At 41.3% G+C, this 17,509-nt stretch overlaps 1 protein-coding gene across 2 annotated transcripts; it reads right to left on the reverse strand.

Annotated features, from left to right (window-relative positions):
• Positions 1–411: 411 nt before the first annotated feature.
• Positions 412–14,810, reverse strand: acanb (aggrecan b). 2 transcript variants are annotated; one of them, XM_034879421.1, is made up of 19 exons: positions 14,745–14,810; positions 10,478–10,562; positions 9,606–9,989; positions 9,127–9,301; positions 8,016–8,143; positions 7,626–7,919; positions 7,256–7,450; positions 6,711–6,885; positions 6,485–6,612; positions 6,095–6,388; positions 5,855–5,965; positions 5,573–5,680; positions 4,267–5,397; positions 3,979–4,092; positions 3,646–3,804; positions 3,148–3,230; positions 2,925–3,069; positions 2,524–2,706; positions 412–1,378 (listed from the first exon to the last, which is right to left on the reverse strand). In XM_034879421.1, exons 2-19 carry the CDS (start codon positions 10,554–10,556, stop codon positions 1,287–1,289), a joined length of 3,978 nt encoding a protein of 1,325 aa, XP_034735312.1. In that variant the 5' UTR covers positions 10,557–10,562; positions 14,745–14,810; the 3' UTR covers positions 412–1,286. The 2 variants fall into 2 exon arrangements, with proteins under 2 accessions (XP_034735312.1, XP_034735311.1); XM_034879420.1 differs by having other exon boundaries at positions 9,606–9,983; positions 10,469–10,562.
• Positions 14,811–17,509: the final 2,699 nt, after the last annotated feature.

Below are 17,509 nucleotides of genomic sequence, written 5' to 3' on the forward strand. Positions count from 1 at the left end.
TTCAGCTGGCTATCAAAAGTCATGCCCACTTGATAAGTAGCTCATAACTGCAACTTACCTGCTGATAAAAATGACAAATCAACAAATGGGTTGATCACATATAATCAAACAATTAAATTGTCTGCTCGGCGTGAGTTGTTGACAGATCCTGCTGTTCAGAGAATGGTAGAATATTTACAGTGAGAAACTCATTCATTCAGCAAACACTGAATCACATAAAAGCATTATTCTTACATCAGACAGTGCTGACAGAAGTCGCAGACATAAACCACAAAATGCAAAACTAGGTGTGTTTTTTTTGCAACCTGGTCCTGGCAGAAAAGCCATCGGCCAATTCAGCGTCATCCTGTAAATCTCACTTGTTATTCCGTTGCTTGAAATGTGTCTTCTACATGTGAGTTTTTTTTTTTGTGTCTTTAAGGTGCACTGGATTCAAATGATTAGCACACAAGTGACTGAAGACTCACAAAAGTGTACGAGTGCTGATTATTTCAATCCAGGTCTGTGGCAGTGAACTTTATCACGTCTTAAACTTGGATTTCTATATTCATCATCAATTGGAACAGCACAATCATTTCGGTATATCTGATACTGTGGTAATGTTTTTGCACAGTGGCTCTCAGCCTGAGGTTGCGGTCTTGAAAGATAGCTTATCACCAATGTATTGGCATGTCCTTTACCCCTTGCGTTTACTCAGATTGGGGTTTATATGCAATCCTGGATTTTTGGAGGCCTCTTCTGATTATCTAAGTAAAACAAACCTAACTTTGGCTTTTTTTATTTGTAGGTTGGGAGAGGTAACATATACGCATTGTTGTATTTTTAGGGGTCACAACCAAAAAGGTTTGAGATTTTTTGTCTATAATATAAGAAACAGTATTGTTTCTCAAGTTGGAAGCCAGTAATTGTAGTCCTTTGAGACCAAATAAAAGAAATAAAAACTACTATTTGACCAGTTTATCTACCTTTGTGTGCAGTGCTGGCAAGTGATTGCAGAAAATGTCATCATGTGCATTGAAAAAACTGCTTTCCAATACTAGATCACAGCTATAAATTAGACCGTACAAATACATAGAAAAAACTGCCTTCAGAAGGTGCAAGATGACACGCAAAGATCCAAAACATCAGTCAATTACACTGTGTGTGTGTGTGGGTGGGTGTGTGTTTGTGTTTGTACATGGTAGGGAAAGTTATCTTTTTGGTCGGGCATTTGCATTGGTGTCCATGCTTCTTTACAAGAGGGGGGTTCTTTGTGACTCTCTGTTGTATGTCCTTTTCATTCCTGCTCAGAGCAGCTTCCTCTGTTTCTGTTGGCTGCTGACCCCTTTACTTCTTCTTCTGAGGGATCTTTTGTGTAGCCTGTTGCTGTTGGCACCAGCTGGGGGAGAGAGAAGGTACGCATACTGATGACATCATGTAAACACAAGTTGCCAATAGACTTATAAATTACCCTGTGAGTGGTGTGGCTTAGAGGATTAGTTTTCAATTTTCAATTTCCGTTATTGAGTCCAGCTCTTGGCTCCCCCTAAGACAATTGTGATTGGCTTAAAGAAATGCCGATTAACCAGAGCACGTTTTTTCTAGTAATGATGTGTAGCCTAGCCTGATTCTCCTCTGCAGTGCTGTGGAGGAAGGTCTGGCAATCCAAGACTACACAGTTTACAGCCTATTTTCTTGTTACACTTGCTATGTGATGTAAATGTGTTAATAATCTGTCCTTATGACGGCTCATTCCACTGTGGTGTTTTTCAATAAACAAATAGCATTCATAAACTTGCAATTCCCCGACTTTTGGGGAGTAGTTGATGACTATTAAACTACACTATTTGTCAATGCCCTAGTGTACAATATCACACACATATATATATATATATACTGTGTGTGTATATATATATACTGTGTGTGTATATATATATATATATATATATATATATATATATATATATATATATATATATATATATATATATATATATATATATATATATATATATATATATATATATATATATATATATATATGCTTGACAATTGTCTCATTACCTAATAGAAACTTCACCCATGCAACTGCTTTGTTTAGATTTACTGTGACACCAAGTGGTGATCATGGTGAGCAGATTTATCATGGAAATGGCTTACTGTGTTAAGGGGTAGACTACTAAGTCTACATTTCTATGATTATCACATCATTGTGTAGCTATGGCGGCTACCCACTTAGGCTCTGAAGCTACTCTGTAACCATTCACTGGACGACTATAAATTCAGTTTTAGAGATATCACACTTATGTTGGAGCCAAAAGATCTAATATGTGATAAAATCTAGTTTTTGTGTCATTTCTCAAACGCTCCATTGTCCCGACCTTTCAATAACCAGAAAAATTCCCTTTGGTCCTACAGCCCACTAGTCCGACGTCCCTTTGTTTAAAAAAAAATAAACCCTCTTCTCCAACATCCCAAAACAACAACATCATTTTAAAATTTTGGATGGTCAAACCAAATGTCAGCATATTCCTACAAGCTCACCTTTTGTACATTCCACTTGTGGCTTCTCCCACTGTCCGTCTGGCATACAGCGTATGACGGGCAGGTGGCGCTGTGTGTAGCCTGTGTCACACTGGTAGCGGACTATGGAGTTGACGGGGTAGCGCTCTCTGCCGCTACCCATCGGCCTACCGTTTTCCACCTCAGGAGGAGCTCCGCACGTAGCTGAAAAAAAGAAGACAACCAATTACAACACAAAACTAAACAGTTTATTAATAAACAGACGCCAAGTGACAGTTGGTAGTCACAAATCTCGTCTTGGTCGTGGTTGCTGGTTCAATTTTTGAGAAATGCAACTGTTTCACATCCCATAGAAATTTTCCTAATGGAAAGAATTTCCAGAATCACTTCTTGGCCAGATACATATTCCAACCATAGCCTACCAGGTCCAGTCTTGCAGGTGAAGGGAAGATGGTAATTGCAGGGTACGTCATTCCACTGTCCGCCCTCGTGCCAGATCATCACCACACAATCCTCCTGAGAGTTGAAGTAGTTATCTGGCTGGTTGGGCCTCCAGTTCTCAAAGGTCTACGGACGTTACAAAGATGATCATTAATACACATAAAAGATAAATTATGTAGAGAGTTGTTAAGCAACCAAACTCACCAGAGGACTGCCGTCTGTCCAGCGGAACTCATTCTGAACATCTTTGTCATTAAGTCCAATCCACTGGTAGTCCTGGCCATTGGCTGCATTACAAAGAAAAATATGTTTGACTTTAAATGTCTTATAGTATCCTTGCATCCTTCAAATGGCTGTAGGAGTAACAACATGCATTATCCCTCCCTACTTCATCAAAACCTTACCAGCAATGTAGCATTTATGGCTCTTAAAAGTTAGACATTCTCCCCTTTACTTATACCGTCCCACCTGTTAGACATTTACCTCTGCCAAGGAGGATATGTTTTCAGTTTGTCCGTTTGTTTGTTTGTCTGTGTGTCAGCAGGATTACAGAAAAACTACTAGCACCACGTTCATGAAACTTGCTGGAAGGGTGTAGCATGGGCCAAGGAAGAATGCATACATTTTGGAGGGAACTATAATTACCCTAACTGTAGCAAAAACACATGGGAGCAGGTATAAAACACACAATGAGCTACTCACAATTGACAAACTGCTGCTCCTCTTGGGAGCCAATGCTGACCAGGTGGGCATTGTCCTCCTGACAGCGTTGCTCCGCCTCAGGCCAGGTGTTTCTCTCCGCAAAGTGGAGGTAACAGCTTCCCTTGAACTCCAACCAACCCTCTGCACAGCCTTGCACAGCTACACACACACACACACACACACACACACACACACAAACAGTAAAACACATTTGGACAAAAGCATAAAATGCTGTATGTAAAAGATAGAATTTCTATATTGGTAACTTGTACACGCTAAATTGCAATAAAAACCACAAAAATTGGTGTTTGTTATGGTAGGTTGGTGACTCACGTGTCGAGCAGTCTTCACCAGTGAAACCAGTAGGACACTGACACACAGCGAGCTCTCCCTGCACAGAGCAGGATCCTGAACCACAGGGGTTTAGATCACAGGGGTCTGCAGAGGCTGACAGCAGAGAGAAAAAGACTTTGATTTGAATGTTATTGCTGATGGTGTTGCATTACAAGGAGAATTGCTAAAATACTTTGGTTGACAATGGTGGTGCACTTCCCAAAATGTTAATTATGTGAATACGACAGCTTTTCTGGCCTCATGAAACAGTATAATATCACCACATACCGTCCACTACTTCAGGTTGCTCCAGTACAGCAGGGGTTGTCAATGACAATGTTGGTGCTGTGATTGGGCTGGTGTAGGCTGCATCTGGAGTCACTGTATAAACTGTAGGTTCTGCACGGGTTTCCTGACCCTCATCCACGAGTCCTGAATTACTGGGACTGGCAATGTACTCAGTGTGAGTCATTCCAGGCGGTAGGGTGATAGAAAGGTTCTCACCAAATGGTTTTTCATGAAGGGCTCCATGTCCTGAGAGATGCAAGCTTTGGTCCGAAGTGGCACTAAATTCATGATGGTTCCCTGACCCACTCCCTTCCCCGCTTACCTCTACCACCCCCCGTCCCTGCTCAGGGTGGCGTACCTGTGGCAGTTTGGTCACTTCTATCATGTCATTGCCTGTTAGGTAAATTACATCACCACGATGCATATAGTCCCCAGAGCCAGAGCCGCTGCCTGAGACACCAGATGGAAAACCACTGGGAAAGCCGCTGTGGAACCCATATCCAGAGGGCCGATATCCAGACACCTCCTGCTCACCGGATGGCTGGACTGTCATATCAACGGTACTGTGGTCGACAAATGAGATGCCAGAAAATCCACCAGAGCCTGACCCGGACATACTTCCAGATCCGGACGTACTTGATTCTAAAAATACCCCACTGGTATCAATGCCGCCCTGGCCTAACTCCTGCTCGGTGTTTTTTTGGTAAGTTTTTGACACCTCCTCCATCTTCCCATCTATCATAATGATTGAGTCAGCACTGCTACCACTGATGTCCCCACTTCCACTAGTAAAACATGATCCCGATACACTGAAGCCAGAGTGTTGTCCATCAAACCCCTCCCCAGATCCAGATGCACTACCCAGTTCTCCAGATGTAATGATGACACCACTTTCCCCTTCTGCCTCCTGATGACCTCCAGAGGCAGAGTGATCTCCAGAGAAGACGTCAGTGTGTCCGTTGAAGATGACGTTCTGTCCTGAACCGGATGCATCAACACTGGTCCCGGATGTGCCAGACTCCCCTGAGATCTCCCCACTGGCTGAATGATCAGCTGAACCAGAGCCAGACACATCCACAGCGGAACCAGAGCCAGACACATCAACAGGGATTGGAGGTAAAAGGGGTCTCACTAGTTGAAATATTAAGAAGAATCAACAGTAAAGTAGATTGTTACTTTGTTATATTTTGTTCAGCAAAGTGAAACACTGTGTTATATGATATAATTGTAGCCTAGTTATTGTAAGCAATTAAGAGGGAATATAAAAGACCCTTTTCAGTCACACAATTATTTCCAGTTGTCTTACCAGTGTAAGCAACTTCATGAGTTGTGATGGTTGTCTTGTTGATAAAATCCTCTATTTCAGTGATATTCACACTGGTTTCAGTTCCATTGTCGTGCACAGTAGTTTCAACTAAAAACAAACAAGAGATTATAAAGATGTGAATTGTAAATTTAAATTATGAACAACTTTGGCAGATTCATGATAATATTTAGGACCACATATTTTGAGAAATAATAAAACCTCAAGAATAAGGTATTACTGTAACGAGGACTTCAGAGAACAGATTTCATGCATCCGTCTCACCTGTAGGAGCAAAGTGATCGACTGTGACTGTTGTTTTGTTGATAACATCCACCGTCACAATTGTCAGATTCACACTGGTTTCATGTTCAACATCAACAATGGGAATTTCAGCTGAAAAAGACAAAATGTAACAATTTAGTTAAGGTAGGTTTTAAGGAATGGCATTAACATCCAGTGTTGGTGAATTTGTCTGGGAGAAGTGCTGTTTGGGAGACTTTGAGACACCTAACCCTTTCCTACCTTTAAAACAGTAAGCATCATAACGTGAATGCTCATCAGGAAATCCTGTCTGGTTGGGGTAGGCATAGATCATGTGAACGCCAACCTGACCGCCTCCACACTGTGACCTGGGAGTTGTGATGGGGTAGCGGACACTACGGTCCATCAGCCAGCCTGGACGGCACTTATCAAGCCCTTGGTTCCAAGCAGCAAACAGCTGCCCAGTGGTGGCCAAGGTGGTGTTGAGTTTCTGACAGTGCTGCACAGCCTCTTCAAAGGAGAAGCTGTCATAGTCACTAGTGAAGAAGACCTCACCTGGAAAAAAAAAGTTCAGACATTTAGAAGAGCTCAAACATGTTAGATCCAGTAGATAGGTAGGTGGATAGATATTTAAGTGAGTGAGCTCCTCACCTCGCAGACGTTCCACATAACAAAAAACATCGTAGTGTTCACTAGCTGGTCTCAGGCCGTAGGATCGAACTCCTGGGAGGTGTGGCAGATTACCAGCACAGTTATCTCTAGGTGACACGATGGGATACCTGAGCATGAAAGAGAATATTCGTGCAGTATGTTAAGCTTTGCCATGATATTCCTCCAGAAAAATTGAATGTTTATCCTACACATGCCTTTAGCTCACCTGACAGTCTGGTCAAGGAGCCAGCCAGCGTCACATTGGTGCAGGCCTTTCTCATAGGCTGCTTGCAGCTGCTGGCTGCTGGCTATGACAGCCCCAACACTCTGGCACGCCTGCTGAGCCTCCACAAAGTTCAGAGTGTACCGACCGGTAATGGGTCGGTAGTGAAACACCACACCTGAGAAATGACAGTGAGGTAAGAGAAGAAACACAAAAGGACAGAAGGAAGGTCAAAAACTCTCATTTTATGTCAGTTACTCTTCTCCCAGCATTGCCTGCTTTGTTCAGTCATTTTCAAGTTCTCATTATGCCATTGTTTTCCAAATTGTGGTCATGCACTCATAGTTTGACCATTTATATGTAATTTCATAGCTGCTCTTTGGTTATGTAAAACTTATGGGTAATAAACAAGCCACATGCATTCAGTCCTTTGGATTTCACTCCTTAGAAGGCTCTACAGTACCTTATGTATAAATATATTCTCAAAATATGAAGAAATGTTCCAACAGTTTTTTTTAATTTAATGATCAATTACATAACCAACTTACCTGTGGGAGACATGGCAGAATCTGAGTCTGTCATACTGGGCGGGACGGGCAATAGGGACAAGACTTCTCCACGCTTCATCTCCTCTCCCCCAAGTGAGGGGGTGAAGCTTGGGTGTATCCCAGGGGTGAGTGTAATGTGGATTATATCTGGAAAAGGAGTGGTTCTCACGGGAACGGCATTGTCATCCTCACCAGCTGAGGAAAGAAGATTGCAGAAGAAACCTTAAGGGTCCCAGAAAATACAGAAATCTTACAGAAGAAATCCACCCTAACTGCTATGAGTTATGCCAACAAAGAACCTCCCAGAATCCACTGAACATGTATTGTTTGTCCAGGTAGATTTCCCCTAAAATCTCCAGGAAGGATATACCTTGGAAGCAGACAGCATCGTAGCGAGAGTCTGGGTAGGGGTATCCTGTCTGATTGGGGAACAGGTAGACAGTTCTTACTCCTAGAAGCCCCCCTCCACACTGAGGCCTGGCGATGTTGATAGGGTAGCGCACGCTCCTGTCCGCCAGCCAGCCAGCATTACACACATCCATGCCAGCCTTCCAGGCCAGGTATAGTTCTCCGGTGGTGGCAAGTCGGGCACCGAGTTTGGCACACTGATCTCCTGCTTCATAGAAGGTAAACTTCTCCACAGACATGGAGTAGAAGACCCTGCCTGGGAGGAGAGAGGAAGGGAGACACATCATTGACATGACAGTGCCAGTTGTGTATGCACACAGCCGTTGTTGCTACCCTTGTTTGATAAGTGTACCTGACATCTTCTCTGCAAAACAGTACACGTCGTAGGTCTCATTGACATCTCTCACGCCATAGGTTCTCACGCCGGGGAAGTCCTCCTTGTCTCCAAAGCAACGCTCCCGCGGCTCATGGATGGGGTACCTGGGAGGTCATGGGAGAAGTCGGTCAGCAGATGGACTTTGATAAAAAGTCAGTGACAACATCAATTCTTTTACTTGCCAGTCTGTTGGTATGTTTAAGATATGATTTAGTTTAATATTATCGCTGTCAAAAGTAGACACCAAAGCCCAAAACATCATTTTGGTAATGCTTGTCAAAGGGTCAAATAGTGTCTAAACCCCGCTCTTTCTGCACTCCAGTATGTTGGAACTCTTCTCAAACTATGTTTTTATTCTTCTAACAACTAAAAATGTATATGTATATACTGTATACATATGTGTATATGTATATGTATATGTATATATATATATATGTATATATACTTTTATATATCATCCCACAGTTGGGAAATTTGTTTGGTCAAAGTGCAGCACATTTAAGACACGCAGACATATAGGTAGTTACCTCCCCTCTTACATGCACACACCAACATTTACAAATACAATGTTGGATATGAAAACAACTTACAGCCTTGCCCCTCTTACACTTCAGTCAACCAATCAATCAGTAACAGGCTTGAAACACATAAGCATGAACATTCCAAATGAACTACTACTACTACAAACTACTTCTGTCAACAGCATGAATGCCTTTGAGGAAAGACTGAAAGTGTGCACCATTTGTACATTTTTTTATGTTTTCCCACTCTTTTACAGTATTCCTTTTTACCCTCTCTTTAAGTGTGGCCATTCAAAACAGCTATTAAAGATACACCAGTTAATTAAAGCATACCTCGGCCTTGACTTCTGCAGTACAGTGGCTCAGTGGTCATTCAGCAACAAAGAAAGATATTGTTGTTTGCACTGTATTCTTGTGTCTGGGTGGCTTTTAGCGTGCTGATTTGGTGAATCAGAGACTTTAAAGTGCCTGTAGGTGTGACTTTAACTTAGTTTGATGGCTGTCTGTCCATAATGATCAGCATCAGCTAGCAGTTTTGAAATGAGGTTTGGATTGACGGACACTACCTGACAGTCTGATCCGAGAGCCATCCAGCATCACACTGGTGGTATCCGTCATCGTAAGCAGCCTGCAGCTGGGCTGGAGTGGCAATGGTGGCACTGTTTTGGATGCAGGCGGCCTTTGCCTTCTCAAATGTCAGGGTGTAGCGGGTGGAGATGGCTCGGTAGTGAAACAAAACACCTGTAAGATATGGAAAGTGAATCTTTAATATTAGATGCTGGGCTCTACATGTGCGCTAAGAACATTGTTTTTGAGGAAAATATTGAATAAAGTTTTAGCAACACTTCACAAAAATACACAAAGCTTTTTTTGACATGTAAAAAATCTTTCTGTGAACCTTAGTAGAAGAGGACCTTTGAGATAAATTCCAGGGGTTAAGTTGTTCTACATACTGTATGTACTGAAGGAAGTTTGTCTTCCATGTGGTGAGTGGATAATGATTTTAATATGGGAGTAAGTGAAACTTAATGTTTCTGCAGCATACCCTGAACCTGGATATCCACAGAGTCATAGTTGTCCTCAACTCCGTGCATCACCTCGCAGCGATAGGTGCCAGAATCTTTGGACCTCAGCTCTGTTATCTCGATGGTTGCATCAGTGGGCACCAGCGGGTAGTTGATCATCGTCACTCTGTCCAAATACTCTGTCTCCACTTGAACTTTTCCCTCTGACGCCACCAGGATCGTGGTGACTTTCTCCTTGGTGACGTAGGTCCATTTGATGCGGTGGGAGAGCGGGGCGACGGTCGGGGCGACGGTGTCATTGACTGTGTTGTCCTGGAAGTAACATGGTACTACTACTTTGCTCCCCAGCAGAGGATGGAGAGGCATCTCCACAGGGATGCTGACACGCAATGTGCCATCTAAGGCAAAGATAGGTTGAGTTTAAATTTTTTGTCTTTTTATGTATCAAGGAGAATACAACCTAATATATAGTGCAGATATAATCATTTGCACACCAAGGGCGGTGGAACTACCATACAAGGCTGCAGCAATTATGGGTTCTTGCTCAAGGACAATATTAAAATGGACACACGGAGCCAGTGATTGATTTAACATCCTACATAAAATTTATTAAACAACTTGATCTACAAACTAAGCAAACCAACAGTCATAAACCAACCAAAAACACATTTAAAACTGTCTTGTCACTATTGGGGGGAGTAATGCATCTGTGGAAATTACTAGGAAATAAGGATCACACAAAAGATAATAACAGAACTAACAATTCCATGTATTTTACAGCTTATTAGTAATTTTCTTTGTTTTATGGTCCGGTTTCCAAAGGGTGTGGAGACAGGTATTTAATAGTTTGCACAATGACAATGAAGAATCCATCTTGTTAAACCACACTTACCATCATGGCTGTTGAGCTCAAATAATACTGTTGCCGAGATGAAGGGCAAGGACACACAAAGCAGAAGCAGGGGGGTCATCGTTACCTGAAAAACACCCAAATTGACAACACTGGAATCAAATTTGTGTAGAGGAGATAATTAATGACGGAAAGGACAGAAATAGCTCAAAGTTGCTGAAAGCCATTGTAATATTTGGCCTTTTCACATCACTTAGTGATCAAAAGTTGGCTTAAATTAGCACGATCATAGAATAAAGTGATTACAGAGTATGTAATGCAAATTTAAAATGATAGATACTTTCAAACTGCTCTTTAATGCTGCACTGAATCAACAGTGAAGTAATGCCACTGTGTTTTTTTCCAAACTCCTGTACAGTTAAATTCATATTCCATGCTATCCAGGACACTACTACTATTTGGTTGGTTATTACGTCAGCCTCATTGACAAAAATGAAAAACGGACGGCAAGAGTCTCTAGTTTGATTTGGAAATACCTTGCATGCTTACTGAGGAATGAAAGCCCCCCTTTCTCAAGACACAGGAAATGTCTTTAGCACTAAAATTAAGTTCAGGCTGAGACGAAGGAGTAAATTCAACAAAACCTGCCATGAAGTCTTTATTTGTGCTTTTATTTAATTGAGTTCTTATTTAGCTACATGGTTAGAAAAGTCAGTTTGTCGAACCACTGGGTCTACTTTCAAAACTACTTTAATTTATGTTTTTGCAGACAATTATTGTTCCTAGAGGATGAAGCATCTTGACTTAGGTGATCCCGGGACTTTTTTTCTTTTACGCCTCCATGAGGTTGACATTTTTGTCTTTTAGCAAAATATCTCAACAACTATTTGATGGAACACCATTAAATCGGGTACAAATGTCCACAGTGCCCTCGGAAAGAATTGTAAAAACTTTGGTGATTCTTTGACATTTCCTCTAGCGCCACCATCAAGTCAAATGTTTAATGTGTACATTACATTTGAGTCCTGCAAAACTAATGTCATTCCCATTAGCCTCAGCTGCACGTATTATGTTTACTGCTATTTCTAGCATTCTAGCATGCTAACACGTCAAACTAAGATGGTAAACATCTTAAACAGTACACTTGCTAAACATCAGTATGGTAGCATTCTCATTGGGAACATGTTAGCATGCAGATGTTGGCATTTAGCTCAAAGCTCAAACAGCTGCACGGCAGTAGACAATTAGTCTTGCATTTTTTCTTTCTGTTTTCTGTACATTTTCATTCAAAGCAACAAGTCCAAAAACATCAGCGCCGTTATTGCAAACCCACATCTGTCAAGCCCTAATTACCACATTGCTTATTTTCTCTCAACTTTCCACTTTCTGTGATGTGCAGCACAGTCAAACCTACAAAACTGTTGAGAGTCCCAACTGACCCCTCATTGTGCTGCATTCACAATCCCGAGGATGGGCTCCAGATTGCCCTTACTTATTTCCAAACGCAGAGGGATCTGCACTGTCAATTTGACGCAGAAGCATAAAATGGCCTTTAGACTGCATTTTGCGTGCGTGTGTGTCTGGGTGGGTGGGATCTGCCAGCATTCTCTGAGTTCCACAGATCCAGGACACATAGGCTGCAGTACAGTAGTACTAATATTTGTCAACCTGACTAAGATCTGTCTGAGTTAATGTTTGCTTAGTTTGGGAGGAAACACAAAATATCACACAGCATATGTAGACAGATCCTCCCTGGAATAATCTCGCACTGTTTTATTATCAGGCTCTGCTCTTCAGTCCACCACCGGAACCTCTTTGCGATGACGTATTGTAACTCCATTAATGTTTTGTTTTGGGGGGTGATTCCTGACCTTTTTTTTTTTTTTTTTTTACAATTATGTAACATTGTTTGACTTATTCTCAACTTTTTATTGATTCTTACCAAATTTCTATAATTCCCAAACAACCTTCCATAACATCTGCTTTTACGACATCACGATATTTAAAGCATAGGCCTACAGTATTTCTAATAAAGAGCAACTCAACAGCAGCTGAAAATCTTGTTTATGGATTAATTTAGGGTCTGATGTACAAGTGTATTTCAGGGTGTGTCAGAACAATGTGACATCAGTCTTGGGTGTGGTTGTACATCGGATGGGGTTATAGGTGAAACAAAGCACAAAACATATGTAAAAGGTAATCATTAGTGCTACATTTTTCTGGTGTCACATATTATTTTACGGTACATACAATTGCAATGCGATATGTCACTTTCAAGGTGGGCATCCCAAGAAAACAAACTGCACTAACTCACACAGTGTATTTACACAGAGAACGCCAGTGAAAACCTCTTCCCAGTTCTCTGAGCGAGCCAACCAAAACCTTGACTCATTATTGCTTACTATCATTGAGCAGACCCTTGACTCTCTTTAAATGCAACATTTAAACTTTGACCAACGTACACTTCCATTGTGAGCAAGCCACACCAGGCCAGGTCAAGCCAATCAGCCCTCTCTCCACAGTGTGCCCATTCAGTCGGTGGGGTGGCTGCTGGCTCCCCTGTTCAGCCGCTGTGGTATGTTCCGCTCCCAGCTGAGGTGGGGGGCAATAAGGCCATGGTCTGTTCTAGTAACGGACAGGGGCAGGGCCTTGGGGGGGCGACCCTGCCAAGGTAAACACAAGGCAAGCATCCAGGGGAGGCCCACCACCTCCCTCTCTCCTCATACCCTACAGAGTCCCTCAGCAGAAGAACAGAGTTGACATTGATACACATACACACGCAGAAACACAGACCAACCCTCATAGATTACTATGGGGATGTGTGAGAGCGCACGTCCAATGCCCCTGGTAAAGAAAACACATGAGAGTGTGTGTGCATATGTTGCTATTGATACATACTGTAAGGCCTGTGTTTGACAACACACACAGACTCTTGTACAGTCAAATGGGTGGAGAGGAAAAAATCATATTCACAGCTTCTTATGGGTGCATCAGTGCCGGCACCAATAAACTAAGACACATCTGAGCGGCATATGCACATTAGTTTAATGCGTCAAACATACACACAAATAGACAATGGATTATATATATGTATGAATACATAAAGATATTTGTGCACTGTTGCACATTTTAGTGTCTTATCCCACATAATGCCATCAGTGATTCCCACACTTTGTCAGCCTTTCTTCTAATCTTTGCTTTTTTTCTTGTGAATTATTGGATAATTTTACAATTTCAGGCCTCTGAAAAAAACAAGGAAAACAAATTCCTCTTTAAACAATAGTGTTTTAAATTGTTAGCACAACAACAAGTAGACATTGCTTTGTTTAAAGCCTTAGGGATGACAAGCCATAAAGGGTTGGACCACGAAACATTAAGTACTGGCAAACTACGACTAAATTAATTTTAAAATAAATATTATTCTACATGAAATTACAATGCAACATGTCACAGTCAGGCTTCCCAAAAATGGTTACGCAGCAACAACTAGCTAGAACTTAAACTGCCCTAACTTACCAATGAATTTACACAGAGAACGCCAGCAACATCCCCTAACCCTTGACTCGTTATTGCTTACTATCATTGAGCAGACCCTTGGCTCTCTTAAAATGCATCATTCAAACTGTGGCCACTTCATAAACGTGCACTCGCATTAGTGAGCAAGCCACACCAGGCCTGATCAAGCCAATCAGTCCTCTCTCCACAGTATGCCCATTCAGTTGGTGGGGGTCAAAAGGAATTCAAAAACTGAGTAAAATTACATGCATGCCACTCTTCATCCAGGAAAGCCATCGAGAAAACAAACTGGCTAATTCATTTTTGTATTCCACATAACAGGTTAACATTGTCCTGCTTTTAAAAGTCTTATTTTTGCCACGTTATACATTTAAAATCACTGTGAAATCACACACAGCACAAAGAAATTAAACCAACAAATCAAAAATCCACGATCACTTAGTCAGCTGACTCTGTTAACAACGCACTAAAGTCAACTCGGCAAAACTCAGAAGCCATACCAGACTTCCAGCAAATAAATCACAACTCCCGTGGCGTCATGAGCACGAAATCTAACTTTACGTTATGTGTTATGACTTGTAGAGTATTACTTATGATTAACTACCCAGAGATCCAAAACGCTTGATATAAAACAAGAAACTTCAAACTGCTACTTTTGCTTTGGTATCTATGTACAGTATCTCAATCAGTACCTGCCCCCACAATCAGAGGATGAAGAAGTGTCCAGTATATTCCCTAAAACCCCTTCACACTTTTCCTTGTTAGGGAATCCAGTGGTAAGTTTGAAACCTACCGTTAATGCTCCAAAGCTCCCAGTTCCAGCGACTCCAGGGGCCTCTTGCTACTGCCTGAGTAGGAGAGCAGAAAGAAGCTTTATTCAAACCCCACCACATATTTAGATGTTGGAGAGAGAGATAGAGAGAGGGAGGGGGGAGAGATGTGATCCTTTGCTGCCAGTTGGTGAGGTCATGCAAACAGTCTTGGATGTCAAAGCTGAAGAACAAATTTAGACAAAATTTTTAAAAAGAAAGGACTGTTGCTGCTCCTGGCAAATGTAAGATTATCTCAATCTTCCTGCATGAATTTGTCAAAGTGGTTGTAATTGAGGTTCATGCTGCTTTACACACTAAATAAACTATGCAACTATGCAATAGACAAACATGGTTCCAAAACTTTCACAGGTACTCGTGCATGTTGACAAATATAATTTATTCATAATTTAGCATCAATCAATTGGTCATTGCTCTGACCTTTTGCACTTGTCTTAGTGCAGGCAAAACCAATACAACCAATAATTTACAACTCCAAGATTAAACACAACTGATTCAGCTGGTTCATCAGCACACTAATTGCCAACACTGATTAATAATTTGAAAGTTTTCAATTTTGCTGCGCAGGAACAATACAAGTTACCAAACAGTATCTTATGTTGTAGTTAAAAATGTTCTGGTCTCTGACTTTCTGTACTGCTCTTTTAGAACCACGCACAGCTGACTGACATGAATGATGGTGAGTAAACCTGATGTTTCTATTTCATCTGTGTACAGCTGCTGAATAAACATTGAGTCTGCAAATAAGTACAAAATTAGAGCAAATTGCCTTCTAATACTTTATTCCTTTGCAGATGTAGATGGTTAGTGTGTGTCCGTAAGTGCAGGGAGCCCACAGCCAGTATTTGCACATCTGAATAGAGTTTGGTAGGAGACGAATGGGAGACACGCCTTTTCTTAACCTCAGGCCAATATTAGCATGTTTAACTTGAAACTGACTGCAAACAGACACTAGCGGCAGACACATGTGGCAGTATATATACATACTTAAATAAATACGTGCTCACACAAGTATTCACCCAGATCTCATTATTCCCCTATTTTTTATCAGCTACTTTGCAAACACACAAGTACTTAAAGAATTGAGTTAACATTATTTTGAGAATAAACAGTCAACACATACAGTAATGAAAGCCTCTAACATTATAAGATAGTTTTGTAATCTGCTACTAAGTACTGCACTACTTCAGCACAATGTTGACGTACTAGAACTTAGTAGGCAATTTGAGGGGGGATGCCGTCCCCTTTGTTAGCAAAATAACCAAAATGCATACCCCTTGTTATCCCAACCCCCCCCCCAGAGCACAGGGGCCAATGGGTAGTTTAGTTGAATGTGTTAGTCTAGTCTGCTTTACTCGCTGATCTTTTATCAGACAGAGGTTTGTGCAAGATAGAACCTATGGCCCCGACCATGGCTCTGATATGCCAGTAACCTAACTGTGTATTGATAACTGCATGCCGCTGTCTGCAGTGCTGAAATGATAGACAGATTTTTTTTATTTATGCAACTTTGGCGAGTCTGGTCACAATCTTGGATCTGTAATATTCTCTAAACCAGATGGCTGATGATAGACAGTGTGGAGGAGTTTTGTTTCAAACTTTTTACCTTCTACGTACCTGCCTAATGAAATAAATGTGCGTAAAATGTGTGTGATGGAGTAAAATTAAAGGTGGCAAACGCCTTGGTTTTATATTGTACTTACTTATAATGTTATCTATCTAGATCAACAAAGAATGCAACAGCTCTAAGATTATATTTATCACAGCCAGCCTGAGAAACAGCATTTTTACTAGATGTACTGTGTGTACTACACTTTGTTTAGCTGGTTCAGCTTTGTTGGCTATCTGGACAGGTTGTGCTATAACGCCACCGCCACATATCTTTTTTACGACATTTTTCTCACAAGGAAAGTTTTCCCAGTGACACTTGCTCTTTTTTAATTTTCATGCACATTGATAGTTATATCAACCACAGATTTCTATTTTTGGCAACTGAGAAGCTTTACTGAAAAGCTGTTGAGCACACTTCAACAGGAGATGCTGAAGAGGAAGAAGAGTTTCCCACTGTCCAAGCCAGCAGGTGTGGGGATTCCAAATGGCTCTCTTTGAGTCCATATCCATAATCTTTAAAAGGCTAAGGTGTTATACATAGTGCATTTGGAAGAAGAAAGATAAAAGGATAAGCAGTTTGACTTTACAAATTGTATCATAAGTCAAAACTCTGAGGAAAATACTCTTTGGCATTCGTAGTTTTGTTCCATGGAAAATACCCCTAATAACCACAAAGTAACTCCCTGATTGTTTTGGTCTCAGAATTTTTGGACTTTGGATTGTGCATTTGTGTCTCTTAAGAAAGCTAAAACTGTTTGTTAGCCAAACCCTCTAGTTGACATAATCTCACTGAACATGAAGTGAAAACTTTGAGCCTCTAATATTTGCTCCAGCACAAACAACAGGGAACAAGAAATATGAAAATCTAATGGGCACATTGCTGAATGTCCTCAGAGAATCAGTCATTTTGGTTGCAATGATCCTAATAACATATGTACCCCTTCTTTTACAGTTTATGATCCACAACGTCGGGACAAAACTAAAGTTACAATCTGGAAGATCTCTGTTTCGTTCTTTTTGGGGGCCCCAACTCTAGCAAGACTCATGATTTCATTCCGATATTGGAAATTTGTCTGCGACAGGGGAATTGCTTTAAAGTGTAATCGAGTCCTAACTA

This window comes from Etheostoma cragini, chromosome 8 (assembly GCF_013103735.1).
Source record: "Etheostoma cragini isolate CJK2018 chromosome 8, CSU_Ecrag_1.0, whole genome shotgun sequence".
In the NCBI taxonomy this organism is placed as follows: domain Eukaryota; kingdom Metazoa; phylum Chordata; class Actinopteri; order Perciformes; family Percidae; genus Etheostoma; species Etheostoma cragini.